This window comes from Hyperolius riggenbachi, chromosome 3, assembly GCF_040937935.1.
Source record: "Hyperolius riggenbachi isolate aHypRig1 chromosome 3, aHypRig1.pri, whole genome shotgun sequence".
NCBI lineage: Eukaryota > Metazoa > Chordata > Amphibia > Anura > Hyperoliidae > Hyperolius > Hyperolius riggenbachi.
The window spans coordinates 323,272,805-323,288,295 of NC_090648.1; the positions used below are offsets into that span (position 1 = coordinate 323,272,805).

The window sequence follows — 15,491 nt, forward strand, 5'->3', positions numbered from 1 at the left end:
CACACACGCAGGAGCTAGTAGCCTATGAACAGTGACTGAGTGTCCTAGACTCCTAGTACAGTAAGTAGTAACAGTAAGTACAACTAACTAATTACAATAATCAATCAGTTATCAGAAGGAAATAGAGTGTGTGTAGTGTGTACACAGACAGTGAGTGCACACACGCAGGAGCTAGTAGCCTATGAACAGTGACTGAGTGTCCTAGACTCCTAGTACAGTAAGTAGTAACAGTAAGTACAACTAACTAATTACAATAATCAATCAGTTATCAGAAGGAAATAGAGTGTGTGTAGTGTGTACACAGACAGTGAGTGCACACACGCAGGAGCTAGTAGCCTATGAACAGTGACTGAGTGTCCGAGACTCCTAGTACAGTAAGTAGTAACAGTGAGTACAACTAACTAATTACAATATTCAATTACAATAATCAATCAGTTATCAGAACTTGGAAATAGAGTGTGTGTAGTGTGTACACAGACAGTGAGTGCACACACGCAGGAGCAGCTAGTAGCCTATGAACAGTGACAGTGAGTGTCCTAGTACAGTTACAGTATATAACTACAATACTAATACAATCAGTAGTAAAGGACAGCAGAAATACTGGTATAGATGAGAGAAATAAACAGAGGACAGGAGGACAGCTGCCCACACAGGCAGGCCCTGAGGCCTAAAGCTGTAAGCCTGCAGCAGCTGGCCTGTCTCTATGTAACACAAAAGCTACTAACTAAAATACAATGTCTAACTAACTAACAACAATATAGGTGTGTATAGGAGGTGTATGTGAGCAAAAACGCTAGGTAAATGACCACAATAAAGCTCTTGCTAAGCCAAAGCACAAAGGAGCAACTCTCTCTCTATGCAAGTCTCAGGCAAGGACGGAGAAACGTAACATGGCGGCCGCTATTTATAGGGTAGGGGCTGGCCAGGGTCCCCCTCTGTGATTGGCTGCCGTCAGAGGGCCTGGGAGCCCTCTGATTGGCTCTAAGGACATCAATCTGGGCTATGACGCTATTCGAGCTCGGTACCGAGCTCGAATAGCGCCGTTTGCTCGAATAGCTCGAATAGTGAATGGGCTATTCGAGTGTACGCGAATAGCCCATTCGAATAGCTGCAGCTATTCGGAGCTCGAATACCGAGCTCGAATAGCTGAAAAAGAGCTCGAATATTCGAGCTCTGCTGAGCACCACTGGTAAGGGGGCTTTGCTATTGACCGCTAAAGTCAACTGGGTTTAATCACGGATATTTTTACATGATCACGGCTATTAACCATGGCCAAATCCGTGATTGAATTCTGTGATCGATTCTCGATCACAGTATCGGATCATGGCGGCGGATAGGGAAAAAATGCTTGTGAATCATGGCTATTCCGTGATCACAAGGTCATGATGAACAACACTACCCATCAATCACTGAATCTTGCTGATGACAACCAGATGTGTGTTAATATAAACCTTTAATTTAAATAAATGGTATTTCCTTTTTAAACTCCTTTTTTTAAACATAATTTTAAACAATATTAGCCTGTTTTTTTACCTGGGCTGGGATTTCCAGTGAGATGAAAATGATTCCAAGATGATGCAGTATTATTAGTGTTTCTCAAACCTGTCCTCACGACTCCCCAATGGTGCATGTTTTGCAGGCAACTCACCTAAGCACAGGTGGGGTAATTAGTGTCTCAGATAGGTGGATTCCATGTAGCGGAGACACTAATTGCCCCACCTGTGCATAGGGGAGGTTGCCTGCAAAACATGCACCGTTGGGGAGTCATGAGTACAGGTTTGAGAAACACTGCTTTAATGTTTAACTCTTTGCAAATAGCTCATGAGTCTGCAATGGCCCATATATCTATTCACAAGGGATTGATTAAATGTTCATAGAGGGATATTTTGTAGTGGGCCGCAAGCTGTAAAGTTTCACCAACTGATTTTGGGGAAACACTTCTATGCATCGAAGCATGCAGATGCTGGGGGTTGCTGAAATGAATTGAATGAATTGCATGCAGATGCTGGGGGTTGCTGAAATGAATTGAATGAATTGCATGCAGATGCTGGGGGTTGCTGAAATGAATTGAATGAATTGCATGCAGATGCTGAGGGTTGCTGAAATGAATTGAATGAATGTATATATCCCACTGGATGGTTTTAACTGTCTTAACCCATGTTTAGGCCTGCCCGCATCTTTAACTGAGTTGCACCTTGATGGTAACAAGATTGCAAAGGTTGATGCTGACAGTCTCAATGGAATGAACAACCTAGCCAAGTAAGTTCAAACATTTCAAATCTTTATCCATAGACATAGATTTAAATGATATTTGCCCAAATTAGGGGCTATAATTGGTGAAAAGGGCACCCGTTATTTTATATTGGCTATGTCATGTTTATAGCAACTATATCATGGAAATGTTAAGGTTAGGGTTAGGACTAGGGTTATATTCTAATAGTGGCTACATCAGGTGCCTTTTGTAAACAGAATTGTACTCATTGGCTACAAACAGGCACCTTTTTATAAACAAAAACATGTTTATTGACTACATACTGCACCCTTTTATAAATGTAATCATGCTTATCAGCTATATCTGGCTCCCTTTTATAACCAAAATCATGTTTATCGGCTACATCTGGTGCCCTTTTTTCCAGACCCTCTTTTTACATGTAAGCCTTGTGCTACTGCTACCACGGTTTCTGCTAATTACTGACAGTTAGTACCAGTAAAATTGTTTTAGCGCTTTAAGCGCACCAAGCCCCGTGTTTGATGCTAATTATTTCATATATCTTATAAGGCTTTGAATGTTACATTGATATTATAAATAGTGATGGCTCAAACCTCCGATTTTCGGTTGCAGTTTGTGCTTTGTCATCATGTGCCTTCGTAAGGAAGTTGTCCCTACGTGGGTCTTGGTCTTTCAACAGCTCAATTTTTGGTGGCAGAGAGTACAGATGGCATCGCTCTCATCTGAGACAGACACACACACAAATTTCCACACCGCTGAGCCCTGGGGTAATGGCACTTTGGTGGTGGCGGCCGACTGAGTGTTAACTGGGGTGCCAGAAGCAGAGCTGGAGGAGGAAGATATGTCACACTTCCGTGCGGAAGCTGAGGAAGATGAGGAAGATGAGGTGTTCTGTGTTAAATAGTCAACTACGTCCTGACAATCTTGGGGGTTGATGGCACGCGCCTTCTGAACACTGTACTTTGATCCAGGGCCGCACGAAATCACAACAGCATGACCTCGAACAGACCTGCCGGGTGGCCTGCCTCTGCCTCTGCCTGTTTTGCCCATACTGGGGGGGATAAAGTGAAAGGTATGCACTGACTTGACTAATACAATGTGCAGTCACACAGGTGCAGTGAACAGGTATGCAGTGACTGGTATCAATACAATGTGCAGCAGTCACACACACAGGTACTGTGAACAGGTGCCGTGACTGGTATATAATATAACACTTATGGTCACGTAGGTAGGTAGGTGCACTGAACAAGTATGCAGTGATTGGTATTACAAATGTCCAGCTGTCACACACACAGGTACCGTAAACAGGTGCAGTGACTGGTATAAAACACTGCGTGCGGTCACGTAGGTAGGTGCACTGAACAGGTATGCAGGGATTGGTATTACAAATGTGCAGCTGTCCCACACACAGGTACCATGAACAGGTGCAGTGACTGGTATATAACACTGCATGCGGTCAAGTAGGTAGGTGCACTGAACAGGTATGCAGTGATTGGTATTACAAATGTGCAGCTGTCACACACACAGGTACCGTGAACAGGTGCAGTGACTGGTATAGAACACTGCGTGCGGTCACGTAGGTAGGTGCACTGAACAGGTATGCAGTGATTGGTATTACAAATGTGCAGCTGTCTCACACACACACAGGTACCGTGAACAGGTGCAGTGACTGGTATATAACACTGCATGCGGTCACGTAGGTAGGTGCACTGAACAGGTATGCAGTAAAAGCTTTGTTGCATAATAGGGATGATCGGAAAGGGCGATTTATGATTCCGTGGAAATTCCGGATTCCGCGGTAACTAAATTCCGTAACCGATACATTCCGGCAGATCCCCGTGGTATTCTGCAGAATTCCGCATTCCGGCGGAACTATTTCTACAATGTTAAAGGAAACGTAATGGATGTTTCCTTTTAAACAAATACCATTTCCCTGGCAGTCCTGCTGATAACTTTGGCTGTAGTGGTGGCTGAATCACAATCCTGATTACAATTTTTTTTTTGGAGCAACAGGAGTTGTCGTAGGCCATTGGGACCTAGAGGTGGTTTCACGGCAGTCATTATAATTTTTTTTGGGAGTAGCAGGAGTTGTCGTAGGCCATGGGACCTAGAGGTGGTTTCACGGCAGTCATTATCATTTTTTTTGGGAGTAGCAGGAGTTGTCGTAGGCCATGGGACCTAGAGGTGGTTCCACGGCAGTCATCACAATTTTTGTTTGGAGCAGCAGGAGTTGTCGTAGGCCATGGGACCTAGAGGTGGTTTCACAGCAGTCATTATAATTTTTTTTTTGGGAGCAGCAGAATTTGTCGTAGGCCATGGGACCTAGAGGTGGTTTCACAGCAGTCATTATAATTTTTTTGGGGAGCACCCGGAGTTGTCGTAGGCCATGGGACCTAAAGTTGGTTTCATGGCAGTCATTACAGCAAAATTTTAATTTTGTCTGTCCAATCTTCAATGTGAATCAGTGAGAGGGGCCTTGTAATTGTCACTGATCCATGACTCGTTCACTTTTATGAACGTTAGTATGTCCACATTGTCTGTGGACAGACGGGTCCTTTGGTCGGTGACCACCCCACCTGCAGCACTAAATACTCACTCAGAAAGAACACTGGCGGCGGGGGCATGCAAGAACCTCCAGTGCATACTGAGCGAGTTCAGGCCAGGTATTTATTTATTCATTTATTTATTGTATTTATAAAGCGCCAACATATTACGCAGCGCTGAACATTAATTTAGGTTACAGACAATATTTAGGGGTGACATACAGCAATATGACAATACAGGAATACAAGAAAACCAGATCACACAGCACAGTATTAGTACAAGGTAATGCTTAGTCAGTCACTGGATGAAGCATGGAGATTAGGCAAGTTAGGTTCACTCAAATGCATGGCATGGGTTCACAGTAATGGAGGTGCCAGATCAGGTAGGACACAAAAGGAGGAGGACCCTGCCCAAAGGCTTACAATCTAGAGGGAGAGGTAAGGACACGAATGGTAGTGGACCAAAGTTCAGCTGTAGGTTTAGAGCACTTTTGAGGGGTAGTAGGCCAGAGTGAAAAGGTGAGTTTTGAGGGCTTTCTTGAAGATGTTGAAGGAGGGGGCTGGCCTAATGGGTGGAGGTAGGGAGTTCCATAGTGTTGGAGCAGCTCTTGAGAAGTCCTGGAGGCGTGCATGGGACTGGGTGATGCGGGGGGCGGTTAGGCGAAGTTCATTGGAAGAGCGGAGTGAGCAGCTAGGTGTGTACCTCTGAGTAAGATCGGAAATGTAGGTTGGACAGGTTTTGTGGACAGATTTGTAGGTCAGACACAGTATCTTGAATCTGATTCTGGACTGGATAGGAAGCCAGTGGAGGGATTCTAGGAGGGGATCTGCCGTGGTGGAGCGATGGGAGCAGTGGATAATTCTGGCTGCCGCATTCATGATGGACTGCAGTGGGGTTGTTCGGGTCATAGGGAGACCAGACAGCAGGGCATTGCAGTAGTCAAGGCGGGAAATTATGAGGGCATGGATGAGGAGTTTGGTGGTGGCAGAGGTCAGGAAAGGGCGAATCTTATAGATGTTACGAAGGTGGAAGTTGCAGGACTTAGTGAGGTTTTGGATGTGGGAAGTGAAGGAGAGTGCGGAGTCCAGGGTGACACCCAGACAGCGGGCTTGAGAGGTAGGGCGAATGGTAGTGTGGTTAACAGTGACATGCACGTCTGGGAGGTTCGTGGATGGCCGGGGTGGGAAGATCATAAATTGCATTTTGTCTAGATTTAGTTTCAGGAACCTAGCAGACATCCAGGAGGAGATGGCGGATAGGCAGGAGGAGACCTTGTCCATGGTAGTGGTGGATATGTCAGGGGTGTGGAGGTAGATCTGGGTGTCATCTGCATACAGATGGTAGTTAAAACCCATGGAGGAGATAACCTTGCCAATGGAGGATGTGTATAGGGTGAACAGTAGGGGGCCAAGGACCGAACCTTGGGGGACTCCCACCGAGAGGTGGTTGGGGGTGGACGAGGACTCATTGAAGGTGGTCGTGAAGGAGTGGTTGGAGAGGTAGGATGAAAGCCAGGACAGGGCGAGATCGTGAATGCCCAAGGACTGGAGGGACTGGAGGAGTAGGGGATGATCTACTGTGTCAAAAGCTGCTGACAGGTCAAGGAGGAAGAGAATGGAGTATTTACCTTCAGCTTTAGCTAAGGCAAGGTCGTTGACCACTTTGGTGAGAGCAGTTTCGGTTGAGTGGACAGGCCGAAATCCAAATTGGAGTGGGTCTAGCAGTGAGTTAGCATTGAGGTACTGGGTCAGGCGTTTGTGAACCAGACGCTCAAGGAGTTTTGAGGCAAAGGGGAGGAGGGAGATAGGACGGTAGTTGGAGGGTAGCGAGGGGTCGAGTGAGGGTTTCTTGAGCAGGGGTAGCACAATGGCCTGCTTGAAGTCTGTGGGGAAGGTGCCTGTGGATAGGGAGAGGTTGAACAGGGTAGTGAGGACTGGGGCCAATTCCGTGAAGTGAGGCTGGAGTAAATCCGAAGGGATGGGGTCAAGGGGGGAAGTAGTGGTATGGGAAGTCTGCAGTAGGTGGTTGACTTCCTCGGTGGTAGTAGGAGTGAAGGATGTGAGGGGAGGATAGGGTGGAGGAGGAGCTGGTTGGGAGGGGGTGGGAGGTGAAGATTGGAAAATTGGATATTTCCTGGCGGATGGAGACAATTTTGTTGGTGAAGTGGGTGGCTAAATCTGTGGCAGAGAGGGAGGAAACGGAGGGTGGGGGGGTGGGTTTAAGCAGGGAGTTGAAGGTGGCAAAAAGACGCCGGGGGTTGGAAGCTTGTGCTCCGATGAGCTTGGTAAAGTATTCCTGCTTCGCATGAGCAAGGGCAGTGTGGAACTGCAGCAGCTTGGTCTTGTACTGTAGGAAATCCTGGTTAAGTCTAGTTTTTCTCCATTTCCGTTCAGTGGCGCGTGTTTTCCTCTGGAGGATGCGAATATGGGTAGTGCGCCAGGGCTGGGGGTTAGGGGGTCGGTTGTGGCGAAAAATTGGTGGAGCAGCTTTCTCTAGGGCTGATGAGAGAGTTTGGCGATACTGAGCTGCAGCAAGATTAGGACAGGTTAGGGTGGGGAGAGTGGAGGAGAGGGCATGGAGGGGGTCAGCAAGGACACTAGGGTTGAGCTTGCGTAGGTCTCGCTGCCATCGACCAGGTGGGTGGGTGGCTAAATTGGAGGTGCCTTCTGTGAGGAGGTTGAAGGTGAGAAGGTGATGGTCTGAGGGTGGAAAGGGTGCAATGTCAAGGTCTGCAATGGTGGTGGATTTAGTGAATACAAGGTCGAGAGTGTGACCTGCAGTGTGAGTGGGGGTGTTGGCGTGTTGTACAAGTCCAAGTGAGTTTGCAATGGTGAGTAGCCGGGTCACAGCAGAGCTCTGGGCTTCATCGATGGGAATATTGAAATCCCCAAGGATGATGGTGGGGAGGTCAGAGGAGAGGATATGAGGGAGCCAGGAGGCAAGGTCATCGAGAAATTGTGGGGTGGAGCCCGGAGGGCGGTATAAGACCGCAACAATGGCAGGGAGGGGGTGGTAGAGGCGAATGGTGTGGTATCCAGTTGTTTTGTCCAATACTCCATGGGGTCATCATTACTCTCTATATTGTCTGGAGCACTGGCCGACCCCAAGTAATCATTCACCATACGGGCCAGCCACTGGCGGTGACTACTTTGCCCGCTGGTGGTGCTGCTGCTACAAGGAGGATCTGGCATTGGCTGATAAAATTCCTTCAACATACTCAGCAGGTTCACAGATTGGCTAATGGTCCTGCTGCTGGGAGTGGGACCATCAGATCTTTGCTGAGTATGATGAGGCTTGGTAGCTTGGGCCCGGGATACAGGTTCAGGAAACGCATCTTCTACCCAACAAAGAAGGGCATCCCGGATGTTGCTCATCCTGGCATCTGCTTGGGAGGGGGGTATGAACTGCCGCATTTTCCCCTTGCACCAGGGATCTAAGATGGTGGCCACCCACAAGTCGAGCCTTGATTTGAATTTTTTAATCCGGGGCTCCTTACAGAGGCACTGGAGCATATGCGCAGCCATAGGGAAGAGATGTCTGTCATTAATCACCTCTTCCTGGCTGTCAGAACTGTCGTCATGTTCCAGCTCCACATCATCATAATCTTCTTCCCACCCCCGGACAATGGGCTCTTCCGCTTCCACAAGCTCTGCCTCCTCATCCAGGACTTGAGCATGCTCACTCACTCCCCCACTTGACTGACCACTGTTCAGTAGAGCTTCCTCCCCCTGTCCGAGCACTTTGTCAAGAGCCTTGTCCAGCATGAAGATAATAGGGAGCACTTCTGATATGCTGCAGTGCTCCTCACTGACCAATTTTGTTGCCTGCTCAAACGGCTCCAACACTTTACAGACCTGTCCAATCAGCTGCCACTGGTCCCCAGTAATGTAGTCCAGTGGCCCTGTTCTGGAGGAAGATGTCTGAGACAGGTATAGCCTGACCGCCATTCGCTGCTCCCACAACCTCTCCAGCATGTGGAGGGTGGAGTTCCACCGCATCAGATAATCTGAAATAAGACTGTGCTGCGGCAGGCTATGGCAGCGCATCAGCAGTTTCAAGACCGCAGTGGCGGTTGCGGAGCAACGGGTGTGGGCTGACACTTTTCGTGCTGAAGCCACAGCGTCCTTCAACCCATCAAAAGTTCATAAACATTTTTGGACTACAAGGTTGAAGACGTGGGCCAAGCAAGGTAAGTGAGTGTAACCACCTTTCGAAATGGCGGCCAGGATGTTGGCACCATTATCAGACACCACTACACCTGTGTTCAGTTTTCGGGGGAAAAGCCACTGCCAAATCTGATCCTGTAAGGCTGCAAGGATTACAGATCCGGTTTGCCTGTTCTCGTCCATGGATTCGAGTTTCAGCACTGCTTGGCATCGATGGCGCTGCAGACCAGTGTAGGAGCGGGACCACTTGCTGGGAGGCTCTGCAATGGCGGACTGGCCTTGGACAGAACAGGTAGAAGAGGGAAGTAGAACAGGCCTCCCCTTCAACGCACGTGGCGGCACCACCAGCTGAGATGCTCCAGATCTTGCACCCTCCTCAGCAGCACCGTGGAGGGTGACCCAATGGGCGGTAAAAGTTAGATACTTTCCCTGCCCATTCCTGCTGCTCCAGCCATCCATAGGGAAGTGCACCTTGCCACCGACAGCGTGATCCATAGACCGGCCGACACACTCCACAATATGCTGGTGAAGGGCAGGGATAGCATTCCTGGCAAAATAGTTGCGGCTGGGGATCCGCCATTGTGGAGCAACACTGTTCATCAGACTGCGGAAGGGGGCACAGTCCACAAACTGGTAGGGCAGCATCTGTTGGCACAAACAGCCTTTCCAGGAGCGCATTATTTTTCACAACAAAAGGATCACTTGCAGGGAGCATCCTCTTCCTCTGCAACATTTCTGGCACAGAGGCCTGACGCTGGAACCCTGGTGATTTAGAGGAAACCAACAAGGGTGATGATGAGGTGCTTGCCGAGGTCTGGAGTCCTCTTCCAGCCTGGCATGCAGAGGGATTTGCACAAGAATGGGACTGAGCAGGTTGGCTAGGGACAGGACGAGTAGAAAAAGAAGAGGAGGGGCCTGTTGCTGCTGCTTTTCCTCCACCTATCTTATTGTAATTTTTTACATATTCAAACTCCCGTCTGTGGTGGTTGCGCTGATGTCTTATCAGCCCTGAAGTGCCGAACCCGGTGCCCGATTTGCCTCTGCTCACCGATTTACGGCACATAGAACAGACTGCCCTGGATTTATCCTCTTCCAGAACAGTAAAATAATTCCATGCAGGGGATGTGCGTGCACGTGGAGCAGTGGTGCAAGTGGTGCGACCTGTTCTAGCACGTCCATGCTCAGCATTGGACTGGTGGGTACTGACAGACGGGAAAGCACTTGCAGGCTGTTGGCCAACCATCTGCTCTGTTTCTCCATGCTGCTCACACCTGCTAGTGCCTAACCCACCAGACAGCGACCACGTTGGATCAGCCGCCTCATCATCCAAAACATCATCCAGTTCAACCAAATCACTGGAACTCATAAGGGACTCTTCTGGACCATCCACCTGGCCACAAAACACCTCTGTATTTGACTGGTGGTGATGTAGATTGGTGGTGACACAAGCTCCCAGTTGTGATGGATTACTACTGGATGAAGAAAACACAGGGGCCATTTCTGTCACCGCAGAACCCACCACTTCTTGGGACCTTGGTCCCATGGTCTCCTCCAATGCCTTCTCCCAATCCTTCTCCACATCTCTCTCATCGATGTAGGTGTGCTTTACTTCTGGAGGAGAGTACTGGGAGGAAGCAACCTCGTCAAGAGAAGCAGCTGCGGTCGGGTTCTGGTCATGAGGAACCTGGCGGCCACTACTGGTGCTGCTGCCACTAGCTACAAGTTCCTCAGACTAGGTAGAGGGTTCCTGATCTAAATAATCAACAACTCTGTTCGCCTGCTGCTCTGTCAACATTTTCCTGCATCCGAACAGAGGGAAGACATCTCTGACCAGGGGGGAACGCTTCCTGCTGCTGCTGCCGCTGCCACCCTCAACCTGATCACGTACTTCACTCCATTTTATTTTAGGAGTGGCAGAAAATTGCTGCTGCTCTAGCTCCATTGCTTTGGGACCAAAAACTTTATTGGGGAAGGGGTATGAGCGACAGAACCAAAGTAAAATAAATAAAGAAAATACATCAAAAACAAAATAAAGAAAAAAAAAAAAAGAACTTAGAAAAAAAACGTGCACTACACTCAACTAATCAATCACCTCTCTCACTCTGTCAAACACTAAGCCTGTGGCCTGGCTGGCTCTGTCTAACCCTCTCCACACAGCAACTACTAGTACTCGACTACACTACAATCTATCACTCAAAGGCTCAGTGCACACCAAAACCGCTAGCAGATCCACAAAACGCTAGCGGTTTTTGGAGCTGATTTCAGAGCGATTCTAGGTATGTTTAGAGTGGTTCTCTAAACATACCTAGCGGTTTTGGGTGCGTTTTTGTGTAGCAGATTACACATGTTGTTACAGTAAAGGCTGTTACTGAACAGCTTCTGTAACAAAAACGCCTGGCAAATTGCTCTGATGTAGCGATTTCAGAGCGGTTTGCGTTTTTCCTATACCTTACATTGAGGCAGAAACGCTTCTGCAAACTGCAAACGTGCAGCAGGAGGCACGTTTGCAGTTTGCTACAAACCTCAAACCGCCGGTGTGCACCATCTCATTGAGATACATTAGCCAAGCATTTTTACAGGCGGATGCGGCCGGCGGATCGCATCCAAAACCGCGCGGTGTGCACTGGGCCAAACTAACAATCTACTGTCACTCTCTCACAAATACACCTAGCTACTACTACTAATATAGCTCACACCAATCTAATTCTCTCACACAGTCTTTAAAAAGACTTTTGGTTTATATACAGTCTTTAAAAAAGACTATTGTTTTATGTTGAAACAACTAATATGGGTCTGTCTCTCCTCTCGCCAACACCAGACTGAAACCCACAAGCTTTCGCGCCTGTCACAGCTCTCTTATATACAAAATGGGTGGGATAGCTGATGATAGGTACCTAGGACCTGGTTGCTAACGTAGGATTGGTTGGTTTTTGTTAAGACTCTAATTGGTGCATAAATTCAGTTTTTAATGCAGAAATCATCATGTTTTTAGCTTCTGTGATGAGTCTATCCCTTTTGATTGGCTAATGCAGCTTTTACACGCTTCTGTTTTAAATTCAGATGGAATTCCGCATAGAAATTCCGTTATTTCCGATTATTTCCGATTAGCGCTATAGCTTTTCCGTTCCGGCTCAACAGAACGGAATTGCCAATTTCCGACCAGAATTGCGGAAATCTCCATTCCGCGGAATCCGACGAGCATCCCTAGTGGCATTACATGCTGCATCTTCTCCTGCTAGTATAACCCATATGTGCTGCATAATGATATGATGCTGCTTCCATTTGTCTTAGGCAGACACATATAATGTTTAGCCATCTAGAACTATCAGGAACTTGCATGTTGTGGATTCTCATTGATTAGTTCAGTGAACTAGTAGGAAACCCCAGTGGGAGATTTAAGGATGTTTCTCCTTATCAAAAAGGCTTTTCATTGGTCCATGTAAAATGACCAAAATGGAACTCGACTGGAGATTTAAAGATGCTTATGCTGGCACTAATTTAGTATTATGGCATAGTGCTGCAGAGTGGATGGTACTTTGAGAACTTTACAATGAAGAAGAATCCTGATAAGTAGTGATAAAGTTATTGGCAAATGAATAGGAGGTGAAAGTTGTTCGGATGCATAAGGTGGAAAAACACTGAAGGCTGAAGTGGTTAAAGGGGACTCCTAGATGCCAGGGCTTTGTTGGCCCCCTCCTCCTCCTGAGGCATCGGAGGTGGGAAAGAACCCCTCTCCTCCATAATCTCCCCCATACTCTGGACCATGCGGGCTGATATAGCTCAAGTTACTTAATTACTAACACTCGGAATATATATATATATATATATATATATATATATACACACACATTTATACACATGTTGATACATTATCTGTCATTTTACCGCATTTAAATAGTACCACTTTTTCCTTCTAACGTTTGAAAATGTCAGTCGATTTAACGCCACTCCTGCCCCACCCCCAACCAACCTAGCTTTCCATACTGTCCGATCAATATTTTTGATCGACTTTTTGGTCAAAATTAATACACTTTGCACATGTTATTGTAGGAGCATGCTGTTTAAGAAATGTATAGTGTGCATTTTTTTCATAGAGAACATTCACACTTATGCATTGCTTTTGCATGCTGAATTTTTGGCCTAAGACACATGCATTTGTTTCACTGCTAAAAGAAGAAAAGAAACTGAAAACATAGCCACATTCTAACCTATTGCTGACAACTTCACACTGATGGGTGTGGCCACGGCGTCAGCTCAAGGACCGCCTAACGCCTAACGCAGTCCTGGGGCGTGCATCTCCGCTTGGTAGGCGGAGCGATCACCGCTCGGAGACTGTTAGATGGCGAAACCGTCCGTACCGGGAACAGTAAATTCGGGCGCCTGAGGCAAGTGGACAAATCGGGCGCCGCCATTCACTCCCATAATAAATATCGTTTAATGGGCGCCCGACAGGAAAAAAGGGCGCCGGAGAAAAATAACGTTTTATAAGCGGCGCCCGGAGACTTTTACTGTTTTATAACTGCTTCTCATGATTACACATTATTTTATGATTTATAATTTTTTAAACATTATTTTTAAACGAAAAACAGTACAATCTTTTTTAAAACATTATTTTTAAACGAAAAACAGCACAATATTTTTTTCACACATTATTAATGCTTATCACAGGGGGGTCTTAGGTTTAGGCACCACCAGGGGGGTCTTAGGTTTAGGCATCAACAGGGGGGTCTTAGGTTTAGGCACCACCAGGGGAGTCTTAGGTTTAGGCACCACCAGGGGAGTCTTAGGTTTAGGCACCACCAGGGGAGTCTTAGGTTTAGGCACCATCAGGGGAGTCTTAGGTTTAGGCACCACCAGGGGGGTCTTAGGTTTAGGCACCAACACGGGGGTCTAGGGGTTAGGGGTAGGTACAGGGAGGGTTACTTACTATTTTTTTTTAAACGTTATTATACGTTTCACTTTTTAAACGGAAGATTAACGTTTTCACAATTGCCAATTTCATGCACATTATTTAATGATTTATAACTTTATAAAACATTATTTTTAAACGAAATATAGTACATTATATTTTTAAACGTTATCCATGTTTATCGTTTAAAACCCGGCGCCCTTTTTTCCCAGCGCCCCTTTTTAACGTACGCGTCTGTACCATGTACAGTGCTGCGATCTAGGGCAGCACTGTACTGGGGACAGCCGCGTGACACGGCTGTCCCCTCTGAAGGCAGGCTGAAGCCTATGACAGTTAATCACACCGATTGGCTGGCGGGGGGAGGGAGGGGAATTTAAAAAATTAATAAAAAAAAATAGATACAAATATTTGAAAATAAAACAAACAAATATTTATATTTAAAAAAAAAACATCTGGGGAGCCATGCTTCCAAGCATTCAATACAGTCCTGAGTGCATTAGGGAACGTTTTATCAGCACACCTCAATCACTACACACTTCACCTGCACAATTTCAGTGAGTACCACCATACATCACACCCCTGTGTTGTGGACTTGCTGCAAAAAGTGACCCTTCTCAGATGGATCACACAGCACAAATGGGTTGTTAAGCACCTTCTGCACCACAACAGCTCCCCTGAGTGCTGCTTCCACTTACACAGGTTGTGCTTGACACCTCTCACTTCAAAATACAAGGCAGACCCTTATAGTGTAAAAGCAAGCTGTTTAATATTAATTTCCTTTAAGCCACTACCTGCCCATCTGCTGTTTTAAAATGTCATGTTTGTCCCTGTTAATGGACCAAACTATAAACTTTACTACTATTTGTATTGGGGGAGTGGGATCCCCAAAATACTGGTGAGCAGCGGGTGAGAACTTTTTACTACTATCCTCTCAAGCGCCCTCCACTTTTGCTTTAAGATGTTTTAAAACGTCCCCCTTCTCCGCCGCTACCATTCGCGATCATGGCCCCCCACCGCACTTACTGCCGGGACCCACACGGCATTGATTGAGAAACAAATCAGAGTGCCCGTAAGCAAAGATCATGGCTTCAACAAAGAAGCCAATGAGCTTTGCGCTTACAAGACTCTCTCTGTCTCACATTTTACCGCATTAAAATAGTGACTTTTTCCTTCTAACTTAACAGCGATTTTCTGAAAAACTGAAAGGTCTTTTTGAAAATGTTTTCCCTACTGTTCCCACTGCCCCCCTTAACATACCTTAACATACAAATTTGGTGTTTCTAGCTTGTATGGGGGCTTTGCTATTAACCGCTAAATTTGGCAGCCATTGACTTTAATGTTAAACACAAAAGCAAATTTTTAACAAAAATGTTTGCATTAAAGCCATCACTATCAATTTCTTTCAGAAAAGGATTGATTCAGAAGGTGTTGATGATACCTACCACACACAGCACATTCATTTTTAATAGATTCTAGTAGTGTTGGGCGAACACCTAGATGTTCGGGTTCGCGAACGTTCACCTAGATGTTCGGGTGTTCGCGCCGAACTCCGAACATAATGGAAGTCAATGGGGACCCGAACTTTCGTGCTTTGTAAAGCTTCCTTACATGCTACATACCCCAAATTTGCAGGGTATGTGCA

General features: G+C 46.6%; 1 protein-coding gene across 1 annotated transcript in view; it reads left to right on the forward strand.

Annotated features, from left to right (window-relative positions):
* Window positions 1-15,491, forward strand: part of LOC137563836 (decorin-like) — a 136,849-nt gene that overhangs the window by 84,697 nt on the left and 36,661 nt on the right. Inside the window, exon 6 of the mRNA XM_068276819.1 lies at window positions 2,166-2,259. Coding sequence (XP_068132920.1) covers window positions 2,166-2,259 — 94 coding nt within the window. The remainder of the gene's footprint in view (window positions 1-2,165; window positions 2,260-15,491) is intronic.